The 17,456-nt window shown below is 39.7% G+C and overlaps 1 protein-coding gene across 1 annotated transcript in view; it reads right to left on the reverse strand.

The window, feature by feature from the left end:
- The window catches only part of edar (ectodysplasin A receptor), a 67,473-nt gene extending 51,804 nt beyond the window's left edge, over positions 1–15,669 (reverse strand). Inside the window, exon 1 of the mRNA XM_003218761.4 lies at positions 15,612–15,669. Within this exon, the coding sequence (XP_003218809.2) occupies positions 15,612–15,644 (33 nt within the window). The 5' untranslated portion in view covers positions 15,645–15,669. The remainder of the gene's footprint in view (positions 1–15,611) is intronic.
- Between the last annotated feature and the right edge of the window lie 1,787 nt (positions 15,670–17,456).

Consider the following 17,456-nt stretch of genomic DNA (forward strand, 5'->3'; position numbering starts at 1 on the left):
CATCACAATGACTTGAGAGCAAGTTGTTTTGTGAACACTACCTTGAGTTCAAAGTCTGAAGGATCAAGGGAACTGTATTCCCCCTTCCTGCCTCTGTGAAACAGAAGAAAAAGAACAACCTATTCTGGATCCATTGCATTTTTAAAATCTTTTATGTGTTTTGAGCTTAAGCAACAGCTGGCCTTATATTTGCTCCACTGATTTATTGAAGAACCAAACTCTCTTCCTGGAGTTCTTTGAACTGAGGCACATCATCAATCACAATCCCCATGCGTCATTCATTTCACATCCATTTGGGGGGTTCTTTTAAAGTTACTGTTACTGTTATGATGTCAAAGAAAATGGAAATCTGGAGTGACATTTTCAATAGAAAACTGAAGTTTGGAGATTGTTTGGGTTTATAGGTACCAAAATAGGTTTTGGCTTATTATTTCTTATAATTAAACATCTTTTTAATGATGCCAACTTCATTAAGCAGCAGAGAAAAGATAATCTGCCCTACAAAGTAGCAAAGGCATTTGGGATTTATCTTTTTTGGGGGGAGAAACATGTAAAATCATGAAACTTCTCTGCATTCCTTTGAAGTTTTGAGCTATGCATGCATTTGCCTGAAAAGTTACCTGAAGGAGATAAATCTGCTTAGAAGTCAAATGAGGGGTGTTCTCTGTTCCCACTTAAGGCAATTGGTTTTGGTACCAACTTACAGATGGTAACCTTTTAAACCACAGTTGTAAAATAGGTGTTTCATTTCCATGGCGGTGAAACAGCCAGAGGCCTGCTGCCCTTTGTGAAGGACTTGCGAATGCAAATTCTTTGTTTCCAAAGTCTGTAGGTCAGGAAATACTAAGGGATTACACCCACCACTGGAAGTGCAGGCGTTGAGACTGGATCTGTGGGAATCTGAGTACAAAGCAGTTTTGGGGGCCCTATTCAGATATTCAGCATTGACACATGGACCACGTCTATGCTTGTATGAAAATTGTGGTCTGGATCTAATCTTGGAGTGTCTCTCTACACTGTACAGTTAATACAGTTTGGTACCACTTTAACTGTCATGGTTCAATGCTACGGAATAAGGGCATTGCAGTTTTACAAGTTTTTTTAGCCTTCACTGCCAAAATTACAAACCCCAAAATTGCATAGCTTTGAGCCATGGAGTTAAAGTGGGGTCAAATCACATTAGTTATAAAGTGTAGATGGGACTTATTTATTTATTATTTATTTACAACATTTATACCCTGCCCTTCTCACCCGAGGGGACTCAGGGTGGCTTACAAAAATTGGCAAAATTTAATGCCCAAAATGCAATCATAAAAACAAAACAGTACAAACAGATCCATTAATAACATTGTTAAAACACATTATAAAAACTTTAAACCTTAGGTTAAATTTTATTGAGATAAAGCACCACTAACATATATTTCAATGGGTCTAAAGCAGTGGTTCTCAATTTGTGGATCCCTGGTGTTTTGGCCTACAACTCCCAGAAATCCCAACCAGTTTACCAGCTGTTGGGATTCCTGGGAGTTGAAAGCTAAAAGATCTGGGGACGAAAACAGTTCAAAAACATGCAAATGTGAGTAGATCAATAGGTACCGCTCCAGCGGGAAGGTAACGGCGCTCCATGCAGTCATGCCGGCCACATGACTTTGGAGGTGTCTACGGACAATGCCAGCTCTTCGGCCTAGAAATGGAGATGAGCACCAACCCCCAGAGTCTGTCACAACTGGGCTTAACGTCAGGGAAAAATCTTTACCTTTACCTATTCAAATCATAGGACAATATACATCAAACCTGAATGTGGTTCTACGATATTACTGCAAACTGAAGAATTCCCTAATAATCATGTATTGCCATTTTAAAGAAAGACTTTTACAGAAAAACATATAAACTTTGAAACTGGCATCTAAACCCAATATAAAAGATCTCTGCAATAAAGATGTTGTGTGGGAATCAGGGCTGTAACCACATCCCAGTATTCACCCATCAAATTGTACATCTCTTTAACTGAGAAGAAAAGCAACACAGCTAAGAATACGAACCACTGTTTCAAAGAAGTGAATAAAATCTGAGTGCTTTTCCGCCCGCGCTTGTTGCAAAAATGTTCTGGTCTGCCTTAGATTGTTAAATGTTTCATCCTTGTAACCGTTTTGATCTCCATTAATTATAGGCCAGGGAAGCTTATAGAGGCACCCTGTCTTTTTAAATACACACAAGATTAATTATATGGTTCCTGCATAAAATGAACCACCAGTGGTTTTACAACAACAACAAAAATCTGTTTCCTTTGAGAAGCCCCTGGATTTAAGGATGGAGGGGGGAAGAGAAAACTGTACAAAGTTAAACTGTTACAGGAAGCAGAACAGCTGCCAAATTACTTTGCCTGTGAGCTTTACCCTCATTATTAGACTAAATGAATGCCCCCACCCCAACACTTTCATCTTCTTCCAGGCACAAGGAAAAGTAAAGGAAAGAGAGAGAAAGAGAGAAATCACTTTGCACAAAGAGGTGTCTCTGAAGTTTGGAATGCACAGTGGTTGTTTGAAGGCTTGATTTATACCTGACACCTTTCTTTAAGCTCATTGTTGAGACTCGTCTGTTTTCAAATCAACCGCAGACTGACTGCTTGAGGTACTTCATCTCATGGCGACCACATAAGCGACAATACAATATATGTATGGTTGGGTAGAGGAGGATGTGTGTGCGTACATGTGTTGAAGAGTCAGATCCCTAATGCAATTCAGAAGCATTGCGAAGAATTCAGGGTGAAAGATGGGTAGATAGGGCATGCAAGGAAAAGAAAGAATCAGAGAAAAGCTAAGATGCAATAGGTGTGCTACAAGGAGGTCTAACGGGTTAGGCAAAATGATATACAGGTTGCGACACCTGGGTATGTCACAGACCTGAAAATAATCAAAACCACCACACCATATATTCCATTAGCTTCCATTATACAGCCTCATTGGCTGAGTTTACTAGGACAGATGAAAATTACATACTAAACTATCTGAAGGTCATCATACTGAGGAAAGCAAAAAAAAAAAAAATCAAGTCAGCAATTCTGATAAATAAGTAGGAAAGGAAATATGCACATAGGTTGGTTCAGAATGATATCAATTACTCTACAAGGAATAGCTCAGCAACATGGCTAAAATCTGACCGAATGCATCTAGAGGTAGAAATGCTTGTTGTTGTTTTTGTTGTTGTTGTGTGCTTTCAAATCATTTTCAACTTATGGCCACTCTAAAGGGGAACCTATCACAAGGTTTTCTTCAAAAGAGGTTTCTTGCCTTTCCCTTTCCCTGAGATTGAAAGAGTATGACCACTAGAGAGAGTGTCATCGGGCTGGTTTCCATGGCTGAGCAGAGATTCAAACATCATAGTCCAATACCCAAACCATTACACAATACTATCTTTTCTTTCTAAGAATTCATATAAATCCAAAGGCACCGTTTTGGCAGCCATATTAAAGAATAGCATTTTGGAAGCAGACCTAGGAAGGGCAACATGAAATAATTGCCTTATATCCGGCCATCCCTAAATTTGCATTAAGAAAAAAGAAGAAAAACCATGAAGTTATGCAAATGTCAGTCAACAAGACCTATAAACCTAATGCCTGAAATCTGTGCATAGAAATTTTTTTTTGCATAAATAGACATAAAATTGCATAGGATTCAACTAACTGAAATGATCTGAAATTGCATAACTGAACTATCCAACTAACCAAAGCTTCTCTTTCAATGACACAAGGAGTATCTGACAGAAGAAACATTCAGTTGGAAAAAGTCTTCCTTTAATAGATGGATGCTTTTCATTGAAGAGAACTTTTGACCGTATTTTATGTTTCAAAGCCATTTGAATGAGTTATTGGGGAATATAGACTTTTATTTCAAGTTACTTGGAGTCAGTTTTATAGCAGAAAAAATCCAAATCTTTTGTTTCTTGTCATTGCAACAGCACTAATGGTAATCCCATGAGGCAAAGTATAATTTTAAAAGACATTTTTCGTGAAACAAAATAGTTTGGCTGTCAAGCACATGCAGCAGGGGAAGAGCTTCTGGATTTTATTCTAGACTTTAATGGAGCTATAGAAGGTACCTGTCTATCCCCGAAAGCAAGTTCAGCATCTTTGTCATTCCTTCAAAAGAGAGATGAAATTCATTGAAGATTTATTTCACCATGGACTGTGAGGCATTTCTTTCTGACTTTAAGGACCTCATCACATGGAGGCCAAGAAGCCAGGGGACAACAGTGGGCCAATGTTATGCTGTGTTCCTTTACCATCATGAAGTCCCTTCCCATGATGTTTCCCCACTGTCCCCTGCTTCCTCCCGCTTCTTCCTCAGCTTTTTCTGTAAGGAGTCATATATACACCAACTCCTCTGGGCTCAATTTCTCTGTGCTACTGGCATACTGCCACTATGGAGCTCCACTGGAAGTAGCCCATTTGACCAGCTCCAGGAGACCCCAGGCTGGCAACATGCCAGCAGCGCAGAAAAGTGCAGAGAAGATGCTTCTTGACCTGATTTTTGTGTGTGTCAGGAGTGACTTGAGAAACTGCAAGTTGCTTCTGGTGTGAAAGAATTGGCCCAGGGGACACCTGGATGTTTGATTTTTTACCATCCTTGTGGGAGGCTTCTCTCATGTATCTTCATGGGGAGCTGGAGCTGACAGAGGGAGCTCACCCGCTCTCCCAGATTTGAACCACCAACCTTCCACATTATAAAATTACAGCACTATGGTTCCCCTTTAACTATTCTATAGAGTCCTAAGCTGCAATTCTTAGAATTTTATAGGATGAAACTATTCCTGTTAAAGTGGAATCATACCATTATAATTGTATCATGTAAAAGGGCACTCTGTGGCTGTAACAATTCTTTGCCATGGTACTGAGGCTGACCCAAGCCATTTGAATGTTGCTGCTATTTTGCCATACATAACAGCCAATTGGGCTGGCAGTCAAATATTTCTCAAATACAGTACCGCCAAAGGAACAGTGCTTTCAGCTGTGCCAGGAGGCCCTAGGCTAGCTTAAGGGTGACAGGGTCTGTATGTCTCTTTATTCACATTTCTAGCAACCATCCCCAATTTCCTATTGGCAAAGGTGGTTGCTTCACCCTGGCCTGGCCCGCAACTGTAATAAAATTTGCCCTTTGTTACATTCATGGGGAGAAGATGAAGTAAATCCTTTCTTCTTTTTTGCAATTTTGTGTGTGTATCATATCATCATTTTCAGTAAATATTTACAATTATTATACCATTGCAAGGGTGGCAAGGGAAAGTGTATGTAGTTAAAGTCAGTAGTTTCGAACATTCCATCTTTAATATAATTGAGGTGTGTTATCATTTAGGTTGAGACCATATGATGTTAAAGTCCTGAGTCTGTTGATTCAGAAAATTTCCCTTTTGTCTAAAATGATTGAATGAGATTGCACCTCAATTGCAAACAGGGACAAATCAGAGATCTCCACCTTGGCATCAAGTTTTTATTTTAAGCATCTGAGGAGGGTGAAACATTTTGCTTATTAACTGAACTATTAAGTCTTAATTATTAGTTACTGTCATATGTGTGTGTACATATATTTATTTCAGGGATTACCTGGATCTTACCATCATACAGAACAAACTATAGGAATTTCTGTTTGTTTGTAAATATGTACTGTATATGTATTTGTGCATGTGAGCATAGCATATGTATGTGTGTGTATATATATTCAGTTTCCGTGTTCAGAAAAGGCCTTCAAAGTGAAATGACCTTAATGGTATAATTGGAAAATAGCTTCCAGGGACTCAGAAAAAAACAACCCATGATTCTATACCAAACTAATCTGGAAAAGTTAGAATTTCTTCTGATGAGTGATGTTTCCTCAAGCTGTGAACACCGAATTTTATCAGTGTTAGAATTCATCACTCATTAAGAAAAGCAACATGGCTTTAAACCAGTGTTTACATTTGATAAGCCTCTTTGGTGAAAGCATTAAGCTGAAAGAGGCAGCCACCTGAGGCGGAACATCCTGAGTGTCAAGCAAAAGCAGTCCATTGTTAGTAATGTAATTTCTTATTGTATTTTCTCTGTCCTGGGTAAGAAGAAGTACTTGTGGGATTTTCTGCCTTATTTGCCAAAACAATTTGACTAGTTTAGAGTAATATGTATCTACACTTGAGTGACACATTAGAGTCTGCATATCTCTTGGTCTGAAGACAACAGGACCCGAAGATGGCATTACACATTATGGTGAGCATGGTGGAATGGATGAATAGTTGCTTTAAATTCATAATGATGCAGATCTAAGGCTGGATCTACACTGACCTATATCACAGGATCTGATCCCAGATTATCTTCTTATCCCAGATTACATGGCAGTGGAGATTGATATAATCCAGTTCAAAGCAGATAATCTAAGCTCAGATCCTGGGATATAGGGCAGTGTAGATCCTGCCTGAGAGAGATTTTGAGAAAGATATATGCTCGTAAGCAAATTTTGGAAAAATACTTTTTTGGACGACATCTTCCCAAATCCCATAGCCTAACCTGAGCTTTCCAAGTCATTCTCCTAATATTTCCTCACCTAGAAAAGAATGCAACATCTGACAGAGCTTGATAAGGTTATCTTTTCGTCTATAACCTTTCAAATATCCCAGGTATCATGGCCAGTAATCCAAAAAGTAACTTCTACAAGCTCTGCTTTGGAGGTATAACTACTTTTGAGATATACAAGTAACAATCTTGCATGCCGTCATACAGGCTGAACAAACAGGATTACAGTGCCAGCAGTTTTACAAATGCCACATCTTTGCTGCCTGTAGGCATAGCAACGATAATACGTCTTGCAAATTCTGTCTTCAAAAGAGGCGCTAACTTGCAGGAACATATTGTGTTGTCTGCAAAACATCTGAAAATGAATTACACATAATACAGTAATCAGATAAGTATCAGGCTGGGCTCCTATCCAGCCAATTCAAAGAACGGGGACAAATGAGAAGAGCTTGGAAAACAACGAGGCAGAATTGACTGGGAGTATGACAGCACAGAGAGGCAGCATTCATTACAGGTGTTTTCTCACATTCCTATTGTTCTGAAATGAATATAGCAGAAGGTATGCTGTGGCACACCACAAAAAAGCCATAGAAATGAGAAAACAAGGAAGGCAAAAGGACAGAGCACTGCTGTTTTTCAAGCAGGTAGCTGCATTAGCCTGTTCCAGTGTACAAAAGTGCGGCAACACTTCTGTTGTTGAATATGTGAACTCCTTGTTGAAAGGAATTCTGATTAAAAACTAGATTAATAGTGTGATGGCAGTTAAGATTCATATAGCAGTTGTCTCTTTTGTGGTTTCATATTTAAATCACCCTTACTTGCATTTGTCTATTGTGTGATATAAAATCTAATGGAAAATAAGCATTTGCATTTGATAGTGCTCTCATCTGCCTTTCTGAGTACAAATCAATCACATGTTATAACTTTTTGTTACCAGCTTCTGCCTGTGAATCTCATTTGTCTCTTAGGCACCTTCCACACAGTTGAATAAAATCCCACATTTTCTGGTTTGAGTTGGAATATATGGCAGGGTGGACTCAGATAACCCAGTTCAAAGCAGATGCTGTGGGATTTTCTGCCTTGATATTCTGGGTTATATGGCTTTGTGGAAGGGCCCCCAGATCCTCAGTCTCTCTTTAGCCTTGCATCTCATACACAATGAAAGTAGAAAACAAATGAGACACAAGGCTGGGGAGAGCAAGGCAAAGGTAATGAAATGTCACATGTGTAGACGGTCTCATTATGTATATGCAAATACAAATATTCCCTTTTTTTTTTAAAACCCGGCACACCCTGAATACAGAACACACCTGGTTCCAAGCATTTTGGATTAAAGATACTCAATCTATACTTTAAAAAAAATAACAAACAAGAGAGCAGTAGAAGTTAAAAACAAACACATTACATTTAACGGCTTAAAGAACTGGGCATATTTAGCCTGCAGAAGAGAAGTCTGAGAGGAGACATGATAGCCATGTATAAATATGTGAGGGGAAGTCATAGGGAGGAGGGAGCAAGCTTGTTTGCTGCTGCCCTGGAGACTAGGACACGGAACAATGGCTTCAAACTACAGGAAAGGAGATTTCACCTGAACATCCTCATTGTGAGAGCTGTTCGGCAGTGGAACTCTCTGCCCCGGACTGTGGTGGAGGCCCCTTCTTTGGAGGCTTTTAAGCAGAGGCTAGATGGCCATCTGTCGGGGGTGCTTTGAATGCGATTTCCTGCTTCTTGGCAGGGGGTTGGACTGGATGGCCCATGAGGTCTCTTCCAACTCTACTATTTTATGATTCTATGATTAACCGAATGCAAACTAAAATAAATGACATATGAGAGGAAAATACTATTTTCCTAATACATGCTAATCAGATGTCTTTCTTTAGTAACCCCAGGCAAAGAGAATGGCAAGATAATGCTTCAGACAGTTTTCCTTTAAGAGTGACATCAAGCTGTAAAATAGCAACTGAGATGATAAAGTTAGAATAAAAACATATGGTTTGATATATTTATTCTGTTTCAATGATTGGTGGCCTTTGCTGAAAGACAGGAAGTGCAAATCTTTAATGTTTTCTGTCTGAGGAATTTCGCTAAGAGGTGAAAAAATTCAAGAGGTCATCCAAATGATTCTGGTTTCCTTTGAATGAGAGACCACTGAAAATATCTCGTTTCTGTTTTTATTGTGTGCCTTCAAGCTGTTTCTGACCAATGGTGATCTTAAGATGATCCCAACAAATCATTTTCTTGGCAAAATTTGTTCAGAGAAGTTTTATCATTGTATTCCCTGGAGGCGGAGAGAGTGGAACTTGCTTAAGATCCGTCAGTAGGATTCATGTCCAAGTGAGAATTTGAACCCTGATCTCCAGAGTTGTAGTCCAATGCTCAGGTCACTACACCATGGTCGCTCCCACTGAAGGCTTAATGGCACTAAATATTATTTGTTTTATTTAGAAATATATAAGGGCTGAATAGGAGGAGGTGAACAAGCACTCTTAAAAGAAAAATAATCCATATTGCACATCAGATCTCCAGAAGAGATCATTAGACTTCAAGTCTTTAGATCATTTTCTTCCATTCTTTCCATTGATACATCCCCTTGTATAAGTTACTTTCCCTTAGATGTGTGTATGGGTGGGAGAGAGAGAGAGAGAGAGAGAGAGAGAGAGATCTTTCCCAAGTTCTGAGAGATATTGGACCCCATGAACAGTTTGTGGTATCTCACAATGCAGCTCAACTACCCCAAGCAAATAATGAAGTCCACAAATTAATCTACTGGGTTTTAAAGACATTACGGCATATAAAATATAGATAAAAAAGCAGATAAGAGCATACTAAAATGTCAAGTTTATAAATCAGATTGAATTAAAAATAATAATTTCTGGATTTCAAAAAATCTATATTTCATATCCTAATATTGGATAATGATTTTCACCTTCTAGTTGTATTCCTTAGTTTTTTAGGGAACACTTTTCATTGTACCAAAACAATTTCTCGGGTGGCTTGTTCTGGGTCGCTGTGTATATTTGTCAATTGGTATCTTGACTGTACTACTCATAGGTGGACAAGCAGGAAAAAAATATCAGATTACTTATGCAGCAGTTCACCTTTCGTCTCATAAAGATTTGACAGAAATAGCAGTTTTTAAGGAAATAATTTTGGCCTGGATATTTCCGTTTCAGTAAACAAAGAGGGGGAACAATGGCATTATTGTTTTAAAATATGACTATCAAAGGTTGCTTATGGTGAAGCAGAGAGAGAAATATAATGCTGTTTCTAGCAAATCATCCAACATGGGGGATGGTGGCTTATTAACTCCAAGTCTTTGCCAAAATGCCATGGGAATCTAGATAGGAATCTCCAATCCACTCGTTTCCAGGGTGAGGTAAAAGATGGAAGTCTCTTTTTTCTTTCTCTCTCTCACTCTGGCGCCTTTAGCCCTCACAGCAAAATGCTTCATTACAAGGATCCAACCTGTGCGTTTCTCTGAACACCGCACCTCAGCCCCGAGCAACGTTTTAGTGTTGTGCTGAGGTAGTAGTTTAAAGCGCAAATTAGAGTTGATAATAGTATCATCTTACACAATTCAGTTATACTGGATAATACTTTAGAGAACAACTTCTCCAAGGATGATGGCACGCCTCTCTTTCCTCAGGGAAGGGGAAGAGATAGTATGCCTGTGCAGTGCAACCAGCCAAATCTGGCACACAATGGTGATGTCTCTAGTTTTCTCCTTGCCTTCTCATCTAGGCACATGTCACAGATAGGGTCATCATACACGGCCATGAATAGCTGTTGCAACCGTACCATTAATGAAGAAAGCAGCTGCAAGTCGAACACAAGGCATGTGGGGTTTTAAAGTAAGCGAAAATGAGGTGACAGAATATGGCAATGTCTGTAAAATGCAACAGCATCAGTACTTTCTTGTCCAGCAAGTCTATAAAGATGTTGCTCTGTGGAGTCCATAACTAGAAATTAGTTTCCCCTCTGCTCTCCATACACACAAACACACTGAATGCTTCAAGATGGTGAACAGTCAGAATGAAACTGCATGTATAAATTGAAAGAACTAGTAAAGACATTTTGATTTACTCAACCAAGTAAACTCTAATACACTGATGTCAGTGTCAACTTTATAGTAAGACTATATTTTAAGAATTCCTGCTTGGATCAAATCCAAAGCCTGTCTTTTCCGCTGCTCCTATCTGACCCCTTCGATTTGGCTTCCAGGCCCTTCTAGTTACCATTTCCAAAATAACTGCTGACTGCATGCAAAAAACCCATCAATTTTATGCCACAAGGCATTGATATCTCACATCCCCAACCTTTGCATTTGGCAGGCAGGTTACCATATATTTTGTACACACATCCGAGACACAGCTATCTGTACTTGTATCCCATCTCCAAAAGGGCCCACCCACACCCAGAGGTATCAGCTAAACACAAGGAGATCAGTGGTGTAATAAAAGATCCTCTTTCATCACTTTGACATTCTCTATCACAGTCCCTTAGGCCTTCACTTAATAGAATAGTACAGGATCCTATATCAGTTCCAGATTTGCACAGGATTATTGCCATGGAGTGTGATAAGACTCTTTCTCTTTCTTGGCTGTTGTGCGTCATGCATTCTGGCCACTATGGGATGGATGCATTTCTTTTCCAAAGGCGCTTCCATGTGTAGTCTACCTTAGAGACTACAGCACTGAACCAGAAAATACAACAGGATGTAGTTACAGAAAAGGCTCTTATGTGGTGGCGGTAGTGATTGTTGTGTGCATAATTACTGCCATTGAAGAATTATGATGCTTGCGGCTCCCTCTCTAAACTAATTTTGCTAATGCATTTAGTTTGGGAGGATACTGTGGGAATAACAGTCCGCAGAACATAAAGCTCTGGTGCAAAGCAGAACCTTGAAGGCTTACAGTTTGAAAATACAGCTTTCCACAGGGATCACTATTGGAGCAGACACACTGCAGAATTGCAGCTGTTTGATAACACTTTTAACTTCCATGGCTCAATGTTATAGAATTCTGGACCAGAGCTCTCTGATAGAGAAGGTTAAATATCTCACAAGACTACAAATCCCAGAATTCTATAACATTTGAGCTGTAGCAATTATGGTAGGGCCAGGGCCGGCCCCACCATGGAGGCCACGTGAGGCCGCCGCCTTGGGCGCAGGTCCGGGGGGGCGCCGTCAGGCTGGGCGGGAGGCGGGGCACCGCCCTGACGGTGCCCCGCCTCCCGCCCAGTGCGCCCTGGTCTGGCTGGCCTTGCCCGGCCGGCTGCCGGCTGGGTAAGGCCAGCCAGGCCACAAGGCTTGCCAGGCCAGCTGCCAGGTCGCAATTGCGGCCTGGAGGGACCTCCGCTGCAGTCTGGCCAGCTAGAAAAGGCCAGACGGGTGAGGGCGAATAGCGCGGGAGGCGGGGCCAACTCTGGACCCCGCCTCCCCCGCTATTCGCCCTGGCCCCGCCTCCCACGCTGCGTGGGAGGCGGGGCCAGAGTGCGGGAGGCGGCGCCGGTGGGGGGGCGCTTTTCAGCACCCCCGCTTAACATTAAAATTTATCTCCGGCCGGCCCTGGGTAGGGCCCAATTGCTATAATTCTTCAATGTGGCTATATCCTACCCAATATCTGAATTGTGAACATCCACTTGTCATAACATGGTACTGGTAAAACAAATATCTCAAAGTACCTTGAAAGGGTTTTTGTTGCACCAGAGCTTGGAGAAGTTAGTTTTGGAGACTACAGCTCAGAGAATTCCCTACACACAATGCCACTGATAGTATTGCTTGGCAAATCTCAAGGTTTTGCTTTGCATGCACAGCCAATATTCTGCAGGTCAACTACTATCTCTGTGACACTGAGTGAAAAATACTATAGATCCATCTAGTCCACCTACTGGATGTTTTTCTGCATTTATTTTATATGCTGACAAGGCATGTGTTGGTTTCTTGCATTTGGCCACGCTAGGCTATACTACATATTACTTCTTAAGTGGCTTACTTGTCCTTTTAAAAAATCATTTCTATGAATGCATTTTGTGATGCCAAGCAGTTATAACAATGCATCCTATGAGTGCACTTTGCTGCAAGTGACATTTAATTGAATTCATAAAAATTAAAGTGCTTGTCATGACCCAAACATAGTGAACATTGTTATGCTCTACTAATCACATCAGTTTAAATGCTGGTGTCATAAGAAAGATTGTTCTCTGTGTTGTTAAAACCTGTTCAGTATGTTGCTCGCACTTGGTGCTAGGGAATAGAATGCAATGTAAATTTTGGTGGTGGTGATTTAAAATCTATCAATGCTATGCAAGTAGTCCAAATGAATGAGTTTCTTCTCACTTTCATTCCCACTTCAATTCAAAATATTTGAAGAAGTGAAGCAGTTGTAGGAATACTCAAACTGTTACAGAGATCAAAATATTGGAGAAATTTTTGGTCTAATTGTAATTGAGACTTCAGCCATGATAACAGGAGATGCCAATGACAAGGCTTTATAAGAGACATCTGAAGGGCAAATGATCTCCCATCTCTGATTTACAGCATACTGTTGACGTGATTTAGTTGACATATGTTTTTTTCATATGTTCAACATCTTGCTAGTGGAGATCCTTGTCCTGGGTTTGATACTTGTTGGTATAGGCCATTTTCGTACCCTTCAAAGAGGGTCATTTGAGGGAATGGTTCTGCTATATGATACAGTATATCTAATCCATTGCTGTGCTTCATTATGAATCTTCCCCCTTCAGGGTGCAAGTCTTCCGGTACTGTGAGGTAACGCTTGAATAATTTGACTTTAGGCACTGGAAGAAGACACATCTTGCTGGAAGCCACTGGGATGAAAGCTCCTGTGTGCTTAAGGAGGTAACCTTAATCCACGGAAGTCTGTAAGCATTTGGCAATGACTTCAGTGAATCTGGCCATTCTGAGGTTGTGAATTATGCCCTCCAGAGCAAACACACACTTCTGCAAGCATCAACACAAAAGATTTGCTCACTGTTGCTAGATATGCCAGCAAATACTTGTATCTTAAAAAATCATTAACAGTATATGGCATTTTAACAATATGGTACGTTGGCAAATTCTTGCCTCAATCTAAGAACGCCAGCAAATAGGTAATGAATTTTATTTCCAACAAATGTATTTATGCTGTAGGCAAAATAATTTTTTTTATTATTTCAGTTCTAGGAAACTAAAAATCTTGAAATGCTAAATATAAATGAGTAATATGTTTTGTAGCTATATTTAACTTTTCTCTTTCTGCAGCTAAGTGTGGATGGATTTACCCAAAAGTTAAGATAAATGAATCAGCTTTGACAGCAATATCTGAAAGAAGTTGCCCTTGAAAATACATCTTGGTTCTGTATTCACAACCTGTCATTCACATAAACAGTATGCTTCTTTATTATTAAGGGTTCCTTGAAAAGCTCCTGAAATTTCACTATTTCATCTCCCTGAGCAAAAGATCATCAATATTTAGGGATAACCACTTTTCAGTTATCATGAGCAGAGTATATACATTGATAACAAGGCAACAAGGTTGTTACAGTTCACCAACATAAGGACTTTTTGAAGGATCAACGTAAGTAGCAAATGCATTTCTCAGATTTCGGTTCTCAAACTATTCTTATATTGTGTGGAACAGAGTTTGGAAGCCTGACAATAACCATCTGAATGCCACGAACAAGCATGGTGTTGTTTGAAGGGAAGGATTTTCAGAGGGCATATTTCCCTGCTGTTCAGTCTCAATGAACTGAAAAATGACTCATTAAAAAATCCTCATGTTGGATTTATGTGACTGTCCGACTGCCCAGCCAAACCAGCACAATTGTGGAAAAGAACTAGGAAGTTCCTATGATGATGCTTTCTTCTAGAAGATGGTTTTAGGGAGTCTGAAATACCATCCACTATTTCTCTTCTAAGGCTAGAAATAGGGCTATTAGTACCTTTGCTTATTATTCTTGCATGCAACCATAACTTGTATGAATAAAAATCCTTCCCCTTTTCCCTCCTTTGCTTCCTCTATCACTCACTCTCTCTCTCTCTCTCTCTGCATTTTACCTGTAGAAATACTGATGAGTTCAAGGAAGTGGAAATGTCCATTTAGATAAAGGTTCCCCTTCCACAAAGTTTGGGAAACACTGAGTTAGCACCATCTCTCTCACTCTTTCTCACATTCTCTCTCATTCTATCCCCTACTTTTCAAAACTTTTGATGTTTTATACAGTTTTTTCCACTTGTAAAGCTGGAGGTAAATGAGACAACTAATCAATACTTGCCAATACTACCTCTTCAATCACCTTGGCTGCTACATTATGTTAAAAAACAGCTTTATGCACAAACTATGGAGAATCCTGCACCGTTTAAGTCATTTCCAAATGAATGGAGGTTGCATAGGACATGAGTAGGGCTTGAGCAATAAGCCCATAATCATAACTTTCACTAATACCTCCATTTTTAAATGCCATTTGTTCTCTTGGCAAAATGTTCATTAATGAATAATGTTTAATGTGATTATAAAAAAAACCTTGTTTAAGACCAGAAAAATCTAAAGACTGAATTGCAGGTCAGAGTGCATCAGTCTGTTTCCGCATAAACCCTTCATTTCAAGTTATGTTGTCTGCTTATTGAACAATTGAAAAGACATTGGTTACATCATAACATATTGCAATGTACGAAGCTGCCGAAATGACTTCACGCAATAATATTTACAAACCAAAATAGGATATCACATTTTAATAATCCATTCTTTTGGGTTATTGTGCCCCAAATAAATGCCAGTTTTCAAAATCCATTTTCTTTTACAACTATGATTTATTCTCTATTATCAGATTATTTATCTTTGGTTAACAAACTTAGATCAGCAATGAAATCCTATCCCTGTCTAAGATGTAAGATAATAAGGCTTACTCCTCAGCATATGATGGATCTACAAGGCCATATAATGCAGTCTGGAACATAATGCAGTTGACAATATAATGCAGTTCCAGCCAAAGATGAAAGAGTGAAGCCTAAACTATGACATCTCAGAAGAAAAATCCATTTGAGTGTACAACTATAAATGAATAGAAGTCTTACCATTGCTTCCTTCTCATCCTTATACTGTTCCATCACAACAGGCAAATAACTCTAAAGTTAAGTGGGTGTTTTTAGACCCTATTTCATTTTAGCATTTGATACTGAGAAGGCGGAGCAATGCTCTATCTTGGAAAGGTGTGCAAGATGAGAAGAGATAAATCAACTTTTTAATTGATGTTCTGAAAGGAAATCTGCCCAGTTCAAAAGCCTCAGAGTCTAACCTATGGTTAGACAACTTTTTCTGTGCAACTTTAGAACATGCTGAAAGGCCTGGAGGCTTGTAGCATTTTACCTAACATTCTGGTTACATCTAATTACCAATTTTGCATATTTTTTATTTAACACACTGAGTGCCAAGACATAGGTAATGGGCACAGACGTCTTTGCTTATGGCATTTCTGTTTGAAAATTATTAACTTTAATGGGGAAAAGCATAAGTTAGACCCTCCTCCATAATCATGAATTAGGTTTAAGAAATGGTGTCTTCCATCTGGGATTTTAAATGGGACAGGAAACTGCAACAAGATGAAACCAGAAGAACATAACAGAGCTTGCCACATACAATGTATTTATTTATTTCCCACATTTGTATCCCACCCTTCTCACCCCAAAGGGTGGCCTTACAACAGGTAACAATTTGATGCCAACAACATACAATTCCAAAAATAAACAATTACAATTAAAAAACCAGACAATTAATACCTCAATTATAACATCAACTAAAATCACGCAAATTCAAATAATAGTCTAAGGCAGGGGTCCCCAAACTTTTTAAACAGGGGGTCAGTTCACGATCCTTTGGACCATTGGAGGGCTGGACTATAGTTGGCCACCGAGCAATAATAACAAAAAAAAAAGAGTGTTGGAAGAGACCCTTTGGGCCATAGAGTCCAATCCCCTTCTGCCTTTGTGCACCGAAAGCACAAGCAAAGTACCCCTGACAGATGGCCACCCAGCCTCAATGTTATTATTATTATTATTATTATTATTATTATTATTATTATTATTAATAATAATAATAATAAAGAGGGTTGGAAGAGACCCCTAGGGCCATTTAGTCCAACCCCCTTCTGTCTTTGTGCACCAAAAGCACAAGCAAAGCACCCCTGACAGATGGCCACCCAGCCTCAATGTTGTTAATAATAATAATAATAATAATAATAATAATAATAATAATAATAATAATAATAATATAAAGAGGGTTGGAAGAGACCGCTTAGGCCATTTAGTCCAATCCCCTTCTGCCTTTGTGCACCAAAAGCACAAGCAAAGCACCCCTGACAGATGGCCACCCAGCCTCAATGTTGTTAATAATAATAATAATAATAACAACAACAATAATAATAATAATAATAATAATAATAATAATAATAATAAGAAGGGTTGGAAGAGAAGAAGAGATCCCTTGGGTCATTTAGCCCAACCCCCTTCTGCCCATGTGCCGTGGGGGCCGGATAAATGGCTTCAATAGGCCGCATCCAGCCCCCGGGCCTTAGTTTGGGGACCCCTGGTCTAAGGCCAGTGCATTTGTCAATCACATTAATTCAATCTCATTATTGCACTGCTTCAATTACTGCTCAAATGATTGGTCTCACAGCCACGTCTTATGTTTTTTTCCCCTGAAGGACAGTAGGGAGGAAGGCTATCCTGATTTCATTGTGGAGGGAGTTCCACTGACAAGGACCACCACTGAGAAGGCCCTGTCTCTCGTCTCCACCAGTCGTGCTTGCGAGGGTGGTGGGACCGAGAGCAGGGCCTCCCCCTGATGATCTTAATCTTCAAGGTTGATCATAGAGGGAGATACATTTGAACAGGTAAGCTCCTCTGGATCCATCAATGGGTTTT

This window comes from Anolis carolinensis, chromosome 3 (assembly GCF_035594765.1).
Source record: "Anolis carolinensis isolate JA03-04 chromosome 3, rAnoCar3.1.pri, whole genome shotgun sequence".
Lineage (NCBI taxonomy): Eukaryota > Metazoa > Chordata > Lepidosauria > Squamata > Dactyloidae > Anolis > Anolis carolinensis.